Raw genomic sequence first — 10,451 nt, forward strand, 5'->3', positions numbered from 1 at the left:
TCCCTCGTCTTCCCTGCCTTAGTGAACTGTTGCACCATTCCCAGTCCCCCATCCACCAGCTGGGTGCTCCAGCCAAAGTCCTAGGAGCCCCGCTTGAAACCTCTCTGTCCCAGCTGCCTCGCGCAGCCACCCCACACCCCATCGCGTTTGGCAGGCCCTGCCAAGTTCTACCTCCAAGCCCCATCCCGGACCTGGATGCTTTACCCCACCTCTGCCACCCTTCTCCAGACCCTACTCCTCTCGCCTGGACCCTATGACAGCGGTCTCCTCGCTGGTCTTTTTGTCTCCACTTACATCAGCAAGTAATTGTACCCTATAACACGTCCTCCTCACAACAGCGGAAGGGATTTTTTTAAAAAAACAAGAATGATTTATCACTGCTTTGCTCAGCATCCTCCCAAGTCTTTCCTTTTCATTTGGAATGAAATGTGGATTCAAATCTTGGCCTACAGGGTCCCATATAATCCGGCCTCTAGCTCCTCCTCAGACCACATCTTTCATCACTTCTCCCTTCACACCGACTTCCGGACACATCAGCTGCCTCCCTGCTCTGCAAATATGCTGTGCCCATTCTTCCTTTACAGTCTTTGGAATGTTCCTCTTTCAGATCCTGCAGTGACTTTTCTTTTTGTCAGCCGGGTCTTAGCTTAATCACCACCTCCTTAGAAAGGTCATCTGAAACATCAGTCTAAAGGAGCCCTCAGGCACTATCACATCTCCGAGTATATTTTTTCTTCACCATACTTATTTTATCAGATATGTTCATATTTATATGTAGAATGGAGCATGGCAGCCACGTGAAAATAGGGATCTTCTTTGTCTTCCAACTGCTGTATTTTCAGCATCAAAAACTGCCTGGCATGTGATGGGTGGTGGGTCCATATTTGTGAAGTGAATGGACAGCATATAAAGTGAGGTAACAGCAGTACCTGAAAGTGTTCTGTGAGGATAAGCAGATTATGCATGGAAAGCATTGGACATGGTAGCCTAGGACTGAGCACACAGTAGATGCTTAATAAATTATCATTAATAAATTATATTATATATTTATAATAAATTCTATTATTAAAAAGTTTAAAACACTAAATATACTCCTATAATATTAGTGACAATCGAGAATAGGTAAGTGCTACATTACAGACTTTAAAGATGAAGAAACAGGGACTCAAGGAAGGTAAGTAACTTTACCTGCAGAAGTTACCTTCTCACTTTATTAAAAATAGGTCTTAATATTAATCAGGTTGGTCTGATAAATATTAAGGGATATATATAGTGTTAACTATAACACTAAATATAGTGTTAACCTCCCGCCTGGTCTCCTAAGCACCGTGATGAACTTGTAACACAACGAGAAAAGAAACATCCTTGGATGTTGCCTTTATTTCATAAATTCCCCCAAAAGAGCTGGGTTTGTATTTTGTCAACAAAAACTAACTACAGAGGACTCTTGACCAACACAGGATTAGGGGTGCTGACCCCCCGTGTGGTTGAAAATTCAAGTATTACTTTTGAACCCCCCAAACTTAACTACTAAGAACCCACTGTTGACTAGAAGCCTTACCAAGAATGTACACAATTAACACATTTTATGTCATACGTACTGTATACTGTATTCTACAGTAAAATAAGCTAGAGAAAATAAGATGTGATTAAGAAATTCATAAAGAGAAAATACATTTATAGTACCGTATTTATTGAAAAAATCCACACCTAAGTGGACCCATGCCGTTCAAACCTGTGTTGTTGAGTAACTACTCTAAAATGGGAACTTGTTCTGTGATGGAACTTTACCTGTGTCCATATGAAACAAGTGCGTTGTGATCTTCTCTGTTCCCATGTTGGTGTTTTTGTTTCCTACTTGTTACAGTTTCTCTACTAAACTGATTTGAAAGGTTCTGGTGAAAGTTTTCATGCTACTAACCTCTGTTTTATTACTAAAAATTATACCTCGATTAAAAGAAAAATAGCTAATCATAAAACAGAAATCAGTATCTACCATCCCATTGGTTATTTTCCATAAAAAAAAAATACACACATTTGTCCACAGGTCATGGGTGGAGGTTTTGGATTTAGTTACAAATTGGAGGGATGGTCAGCAGCTTGGAATGGTGAGTCTGTGGTCCTAAGGATCCTTTGAGCCTATAGGGAACGCCAATTTTGTTTTTTGAGTACTTGAGAGAACAGAAGGCTTGTCCTTTTCAGTTGCACTCACTTGTTATTTTGAGGTCAGCATTGTTAATAAATGCTCATCACGGTGTTCTTGCACAGAACTTGGAGCTTGGAAATTTACTATTTTTTTTTTATTGTTTTTGTTGTAGCATTAGAGAACAGGTAATTCGAAGCCTAAGAAACCAATCAACAGCAATAAAAATTAGGTTAATAAGCCTTTTTTTTTTTAGCATTGAGAGGATTATATTTTGATTTGTCATATTGCAATACAAACTTTACAAGAAACGTGGTTCTCGACTTTAAATCTACTCTTAAGTTTCTTTATATTCTGAAGCAGTTTTATCATTAATTTTGGGAAGATGTAAATATTAATTGTATTTCAGTAAGTCATATTTCACAAATACAGAATGTCATCTGTATTTATCACAGGATCATGTTTATTAAGGTCCTATATCTTGGGTAAAGGATTCTTTTACCAAAAAAAAAAAAATCACAAATATCATGCTGATAGATGCTCATATACCTTTGGTTTTCTCCCCCCCCCTTTTTTTTTAAATACAGGCAAGAGCACTGCTACAAACCGCATCATCTTTAGCACCCCATATGTATGAGCCACATTTTAATTTTGCAACGGTCTCTGATAAGGTATTCTCTTTATCAATTCATCATGCGATCTGTTTCTTTTTCTTTCCTGGTTTTAAAAAAAAAGTACAGCTAAATAAGGAAAGATAAATAAGGAAATTCTAATAATGTTTTGAAAGAAGTGGTTTTTTAAATATTGTATCCATCTGTCCTTCACTTCAGGGGACAGTTTAAGAAACCTTAAAGAAATTTATCACTGAATATGGACTAAATATTACAGATTGCATTACAGATTATTATCAATTGCAGAATTATTTTATTTTTAAAATAGGACATTTAGTCATGAAAAAAGTACTCATTAAGTAACTCCTGGTTGAGGAAGGATTTAGTAATTGGCTTTTACAGCAAAGAAGTCTTGTATTTTATTGTAGACCATGCTGCCATTAAGGCTCTGTCTGGCATAATTGCTATAAAATTAGGGATATGAGAGAAAGCTATTTTAGCTGTGAACAATGTGGGAAAAATAGAACTGTTAATACTGTGTTACAAGTCAGTTAACATCCAAGAGCTAAAAGGAATCATGCCATTTTCAATAAGAAAAACAAATAAAAGGGCGCCTGGGTGGCTCAGTTGGTTGGGCGACTGCCTTCAGCTCAGGTCATGATCCTGGAGTCCCGGGATCGAGTCCCACATCGGGCTCCCTGCTCAGCAGGGAGTCGGCTTCTCCCTCTGACCCTCTTCCCTCTCGTGCTCTCTATCTCTCATTCTCTCTCTCTCAAATAAATAAAATCTTTAAAAAAAAAAAGAAAAGAAAAACAAATAAAAGGTATCTAATAACTTACTTTTACTGAGAAATCTTCCTTTAACATGGAAAGTGAGTTTGAAGGGTAAGGAAATGGCTAAAAGTGTTTGCTGATGTAAAGACTCTTTCTAGACCAGAAGACATTATGAAAATGTCATTTTTCAAAGCACAAACACAAAGCCATCCTCACTTTAATTTCTGCTTTGGAACTAAGCTGTCATTGTTGAGGGCTTGTCAAGTGCCAGCCACTGTCCCTGGGGCTCTACACACCCTCTTTGATTCTCCTAACAACCTGTCACTTAGGTTTCCCTCACCTTTCTGACTCCTTTCTTCGTACAACTGATGTTTCATTTATGGGGCCTCTTCTGTGTACCCGGCACTGTTGATGGCACAGAGGATGTTAGCAGTGAATAAAACAAAACCTCTACCTCATGCAGCTTACATTCCAATGGAACCCAAGGCTGGTCGAGCTTAAAAGACTCCCCTAGGGTCACATGGCCGTGGCAGGGTCAGAATTTATACCCAGCACCCAACGATGCCCATGTGTTTTCCACTGCTCTGTGCTGCCATTTACTTAAACCACTTTCACTTTATCACACTTTAATAATATATAACTCAAAGGAGATATTTTTTTAAGCAAAAGGTTATATTTTCCATAAAAGAAAATGGTATCTTAAAAAGAAATGCTGTGAGTTTTAAAAAAGGAAACTTATGTTTTTAATATGTATTACATGTTTCAAAAAAAAACCTGCCAGAATTGAATTATCTAGGTTTTTTGTGTCCATGCACACACTAAAAAGCTCTTGGTTTTTATAAATGTATGCATGAAGCCAGATCTATTCAGATGGATCCAGATACTGTGTGCTTTTCTTTGGGACTGGACTTTAATACCAGCTTTATTGAAAATCAGAGATACTCTTAATAAACTTCTAAAGCCAGATATCTTCCCACACATTACTCTGCTAGCTGCATTTAAAACCTCCCTGAGCATGTTATTGTATCTTTTTTTCTTTAAAGATTTTATTTATTAGAGTGAGAGAGAGCACGAGTGGGAGGGGGGAGCAGCAGAGAGAGAAGGAGAAGCAGACCCCCTGCTGAGCAGGGAGCCTGATACGGGACTCGATCCCAGAACCCTGGGATCATGACCCGAGCTGAAAGCAGACGCTTAACCAACTGAGCCACCCAGGTGCCCTGCATGTTATTGTATCTTATATACAATCATTTTTGCTTGAATTTTCTGTCTAAAAGATAATGCCCTAACCAAAAAATCTTTATGGTGCATTACAAATAGTTGTCCTAAGGCTTTTGGAAACTGTACAGAGCTGGCTGTTGTAGTTTGCAAATGTTATGTTTATAATACTACCTGTGACAGGAAAAGAAAACAAGGTTTATGAATTCATAACTAGACAGATGTAATGGAGCAGAAATTATTTGTATAATTGGTTATTTTATTTTTCTCCTATTTTTCAAGATTGAATTATAACCTAGGTGAAAGAATTCTAAAATCAAAGTGGCATAATCAAACGTTTTACCCTTAAAAACCTTTGATTTTCTACAGTGTACAGAGATTACATCTTTTTTTTTTACTTTCTGACTCTTTTTTTCCTGGTCTCACTCTGTGGTCTTATTCTGGTATTTCTTACAGATTGGAGATCTACAGAGAAGCTACGTTGCTGCTCAGAAGTCGGAAGCAGCATTTCCAGATCATGTGGATACCCAACATTTAATTAAACAGCTAAAGCAGCATTTTGCTATGCTCTGATTGTCCCACAGACCAAGTATATCCTTATGAGGGCGCATTACACAAGGGAAAAAGTAGTGTTTATATATATATATAGGATATACAAACCTGTGCTTGATATTAGTGAAGAGGACTTAAGGGAGTTTACACAAGAATTTATAATGCATACTTGATAATAACTTGTATAATATTATAAAAGATAGGATTTAATATTTGTAAGTAGATCGTGAAAACTTCTCCCATATCTTATGGTAGATGTTTATAAAAATGTTTACAAAACATTTTCATGAATTTCCTCAAATGTTTATAAATGCATATTTTTAATGTCGTTAATTTGGCCATTAGCTAACATGTAGCTTCAGAGGTCTGAAATCTGCCATTAAAATTGCACCTTTATGGCTAGAAGTGTGTGTATTCATCCCAATTAGAGCTTAAAAATTGTATTTAAAACTATTTATCAAATGCTTTTTAAGACACTGTACATTTTCTTATATATTATGCTTTAAAATAAATCAGTGTATAATACACCATCATTCTGTCATTTTTTCATAAGTTTTTAGGCATCTCAGATAAAACAAGTTTTTCAGAAGTCCCGTGACCTTAGAAATCAAATCATAATTTTACTTGATGTAGCACCAATTTTGTATTTTCCTGAGAAGCTATTTATGGAATATCACATTGTCAATGTGAGAATATCAGGATTAGAAATGGAGTCACAGGCCCAGAGACTCACCTGCGGTCAGCCCTGAGGTTAGGCCAGATCCCAGGACTGTGCATCGCAAAATCCTGGAAAGGCTCTTGAACTTGTCTCTCCCATATTTAGTGGAATTCTCATCAGTGTGTTCACACTAGGAAATGTGTCCAATGGACAGAGCCACTCAAAATCGGAGTTTGGACTTTGGGACCCCTCCAGGTTATTTTTTCCAGGTTTTAATGTCGTGAAAACTATTTTACAGATACTTGTTTCTGTTTAGATTTAGGTAAGTAGTACTACTTAGCTGACAGAACAAAAAGATGGGAATTTGAGGAATTAGAGCACATTAGAGGCTGGCAGGGACTTCAGAGGATGTGTAGATGAAGGTCTTTGTGGCACAGATGACCAAAGCAAGGCCTGGGGTCCCACTGTTGGGTGGTGGTACAGTGGCAACTAGAACCCAAGACCTTGTTCTTGTGCTTTACCTTTTTCTGCTTCTCTAGCATATGAGAGTGCTAACTTTTGAGCTCATGAGAATTTCCTCAAGCGCGATCCAATGTCCTAATACTGTATTCAATATTTAGGTTGAAATTTTGTAATGTGAATCATTTTCTTAGTTAATCTAAAATAAGAGCCAAAGCTTGCATCTCTGGAGGATGTTGTATGTGTCCAGCACTGTTCTAAGCGCTTGATGGGGATTAATCCTTTGATTCCCGTTCCAGTCCTATAAGGTGCTGTTATTCCCATTTTACTTAGGAGAAAAATGAGGCACAGAGAAGTCAAGTAACTTGCTCAGGGTTATAAAGCGAGTGAGTGGCAGAGCTGGGATTCAAATGCAGGCAGTGTGGGCCCCCGAGGATGGGCTTACCCCTCAAGGGAAATCACCTCAGGGTTTCTCCTGTCAGTAAAGCTATTCGCATTTAAAATGAATGTTCTACGCATTTGTAAAATTGGATAATAAGGGAATATTAACACAGCAAAAAATGAGTCAGTATCCCTAAAGTAATCTGGAGATATTTTTGTCTTGAGTTTATGTTAATTCGATATGAACACCAATACAAAGAATGAGTCAGATGGCTCCAGGCGGAAAGATGGCAGAAAAGAACACTGTGCAGCTGAAGCTACATACATCTTTGTAACAAAATTATGTCTGGACTGCATCGCTGGCTTTAGTGCCAACGCTTCCACAGAAGGAAGGTTAACGATGGTCTGCTACCCTGGCTAAAAAGGTGTTCAATCCATATACAAATTGTTCGACCAAAATTAACATCATTGAGCTTCCCACTGATGAAAATAAGATCTGGCAAGACCACTGCCAGCACAGTAATTGTTGGGGCTGGAAGTTCTTCCTTCCCAATAGGTCACATCTGAACCAGTCCCCAGTGGTACTCATTGCTCTGTTACATTTCTGAATGGCATGTCCCAGCATCAGAGCACCCAACATAATTTATGGCCTAGAGACAAGAAAATTCATAAAGATAGCACACTCCTACACTTTTAATGTGGTTTCCACCACTAACTCTTAACATGAGGGATTTCTATCAAGAGCTTTCAACAACTGGGGTCGAGTTTAAGCATTCCGAAAAACCACAAAGATTTTCGAAATACGGTGGTCGGACCCAACACTGGAAAATAATGAACCCAGAAATGGAGTTTAGTTAAAAAGCCGTTCCTAGACAGCTTTAAGTTCTAGGGAATAAATGGGAATGGTCCGTGGATATGCTCCAGACTCCCAAAATGGTTATCTAGGCTCAGATATTGGGGGAATAAACTTGATTTAGCGATTTGAAAACAACTGCAGTTTTACATCCTTCCACATAGATGGCATTAGTCCTATTTTTGGCTGACTAAACACTTAACATTTTTGAGATGCTGTGATTTTATGTCCTTGATATTAAAGCCAAATTCTTGCGATGAAAGAATAAGGATTAATAAAGGTTAAATTATAATCCTTGGGGACTATACTATTTCCTGCACCGTGATCCTTCTCCTTCCCTGAATCCTGACCTATAAGGAGTCATTTGTTAGTGAAGTGTAAAGGACGGAAAGTCTTGGAGAAAGCAACCACGTTATCTTAGGGAAGAAAGGGTCAAACCTAGATAGATTTGAGGAAGAAAGATTTTTTTCGTATTTAAATAAAGTGGACCCTTTTCTGGTGTTTGAAACTCAAGTTTCTGTGGGCTCCAACACTTTACAACTGCCCCTGCCTCACACCTCACATGCTGCTCTGATCTAATAGCTTCAATCTCTTTCTTTACAGGATTGTTTCTCTCTCTTTTTTTTAAATCAGTCCCTTTAAACCTTCTCCCTTTCAAGCACTACCCTATCTCCTTTGTCACAACATTTTGAAAAGGCAGGTAATGTTTGTTGCTTACTTCATTTATTCCTTGACCCTCTTCAGTCTGGCTTCAACTGCAATCACTACTGGAATTCCTCCCACTGAGGTCATTAATAACTCCCAATTAGCAAATCCAGAGGATTTTTTTGTTTTGTTTTGACATAACAGCTTTTTTTGATATTATTTATATACCATACAATTCTCTTTTAAAGTACCATTTGATGGTTTTTAATACACTTACAGTTGGGCAACCATCATCATAATCAATTTTAAAAGACCGGTATGCTGAAACTATAAGAAAACCACAAGACATTCATGAAAGACATCGAAGATGTAAATAAGTGGAAAGATATTTTGTGCTCATGAATTGGAATACTGTTAAAATACCCAGACTATCCAAAGCAACCTACAAATTCAATGCAATCCCTATCAAATTTCCAATGACACTTTTTTTCACAGAAATAGAAAAAAACAACCCTAATATTTGGAACCAAAAAGAGCCCAAAAAGTTAAATCAATCTTGAGAAAGAACAACAAAACTGTAGGTATAATGCATCCTTGACTTCAAACTATATCACAAAACTGTAATGAAAACAATGTTTTGGCATAAAAACTGGTACACAGATGAATGGAAAGGAATAAGGAGCCCAGAAATAATCAATTTAGGATGAAGCAGTCAACAATATGCGATGAGAAAAGGACAATGTCTTTAACAAATGGTGCTGGGAAAACTAGACAGCCGCGTATGTGAATGGAACTGGAACACCTTCATACCCCATGCACAAAAATCAAGTCAAAACAGAATACTTGACCATAATACCTGAAACCATAAAACTTCTAGAAGAAAAACAGAGGCAGTAGGCAACTTGACATTGGTTTTAGCCATTTTTTGGATCGGACACCAAAAGCACAGGCAACAAAAGCAAAAAATAAACCAGTGGGACTATGTGAAACTAAAAAGCTTCCGCACAGCGCACAGCAAAGAAAACCATCAACAAAATGAAAAAGCAACCTACTGAACAGGAGAAAACATTTGCAAGTCATATATATAATAAGGGGTTAATTTTCAAAATATATAAAGAACTCATACATCACAATAGCAAAAAAATCTGATTAAAAAATGGGCAGAGAATCTGAAGAGACATTTTTGCATGGAAGACATACAGGTGGCCAATAGGTAACACGATTGTACTCAACGTCACTAGTCATCAGGGCAATGCAAATCAAAACCACAGTGAGATATCATCCCATACACGTTAGAATGGATATTATTATATGACGAGAAATAATAAGCGTTGATGAGGTTGTGGAGAAAAGGGAACACTCATGCACTGTTGGTGGGAATGTAAATTGGTACAACCAGTATGGAAAATAGTATGGAGGTTCCTCAAAAAATTAAAAATAGAACTACCCTATGATCCAGTCATTCCACTTCTGGGTATTTATCTGAGGGAAGCAAAAATACTAACTTGAAAAGTTATCTGTACCCCCATGTTCACTGCAGCATTTTATAATCGCCAAGACATGGAAGGAAACTAAGTGTCCACTGATGGATGAATGGATAAAGAAAATGTGGTGTCTATATACAATGGAACATTATTCAGCTATTAAAAAAAAAAAAGAAGGAAATCCTTCCATTTGCAACAACATGGGTGAACCTTGAGTGAATTATGCTAGGTGAACTAAGTCAGAGAAAGACAAATACTATATATCATTTACATGGAGAATCTAACCCCTGCCCTCCCCAAAAAACCCCTGAACTCATAGCTACAAAGAACAGGTTGGGGGTTACCAGAGATGGAGATGGAAGGTGGGCAAAATGGGGGAAGGTGATCAAAAGGTACAAACTTCCAATTATAAAATAAGTCCTAGGGATGCAATGTACAACATGGTTACTATAGTTAATAATGCTGTGTTGTATATTTGAAAGTTACTAAAAGAATAGATCTTAAAAGTCACTGAAAAAAAATGTTACTATGTGAGGTGATAAATGTTAACTCCTTATTGTGGTGATCATTTTGTAACATATACATACATCAAATCATCACGTTTTATGTTTGAAACTAATGTTCTATGTCAGTTACATCTCAATTAAATTTTTAAAAAAATTTAATGGAAGTTTTAA

At 37.4% G+C, this 10,451-nt stretch overlaps 1 protein-coding gene across 6 annotated transcripts in view; it reads left to right on the top strand.

Moving 5' to 3' along the window:
• Positions 1 to 5,819, top strand: part of TTC8 (tetratricopeptide repeat domain 8) — a 52,219-nt gene extending 46,400 nt beyond the window's left edge. For 4 of the 6 annotated variants that reach the window (XM_073895729.1, XM_025869493.2, XM_073895730.1 and 1 more), the window contains 2 exons: positions 2,731 to 2,814; positions 5,199 to 5,819. In XM_073895729.1, coding sequence (XP_073751830.1) covers positions 2,731 to 2,814; positions 5,199 to 5,315 — 201 coding nt within the window. In that variant the 3' untranslated portion in view covers positions 5,316 to 5,819. The remainder of the gene's footprint in view (positions 1 to 2,730; positions 2,815 to 5,198) is intronic. The other 2 variants (XM_073895727.1, XM_073895728.1) reach the window with 1 other exon arrangement.
• Positions 5,820 to 10,451: the final 4,632 nt, after the last annotated feature.

Source organism: Callorhinus ursinus, unplaced genomic scaffold (genome assembly GCF_003265705.2).
Source record: "Callorhinus ursinus isolate GAN/ISIS: 27379988/994484 unplaced genomic scaffold, GSC_fseal_2.0 scaffold8, whole genome shotgun sequence".
Lineage (NCBI taxonomy): Eukaryota > Metazoa > Chordata > Mammalia > Carnivora > Otariidae > Callorhinus > Callorhinus ursinus.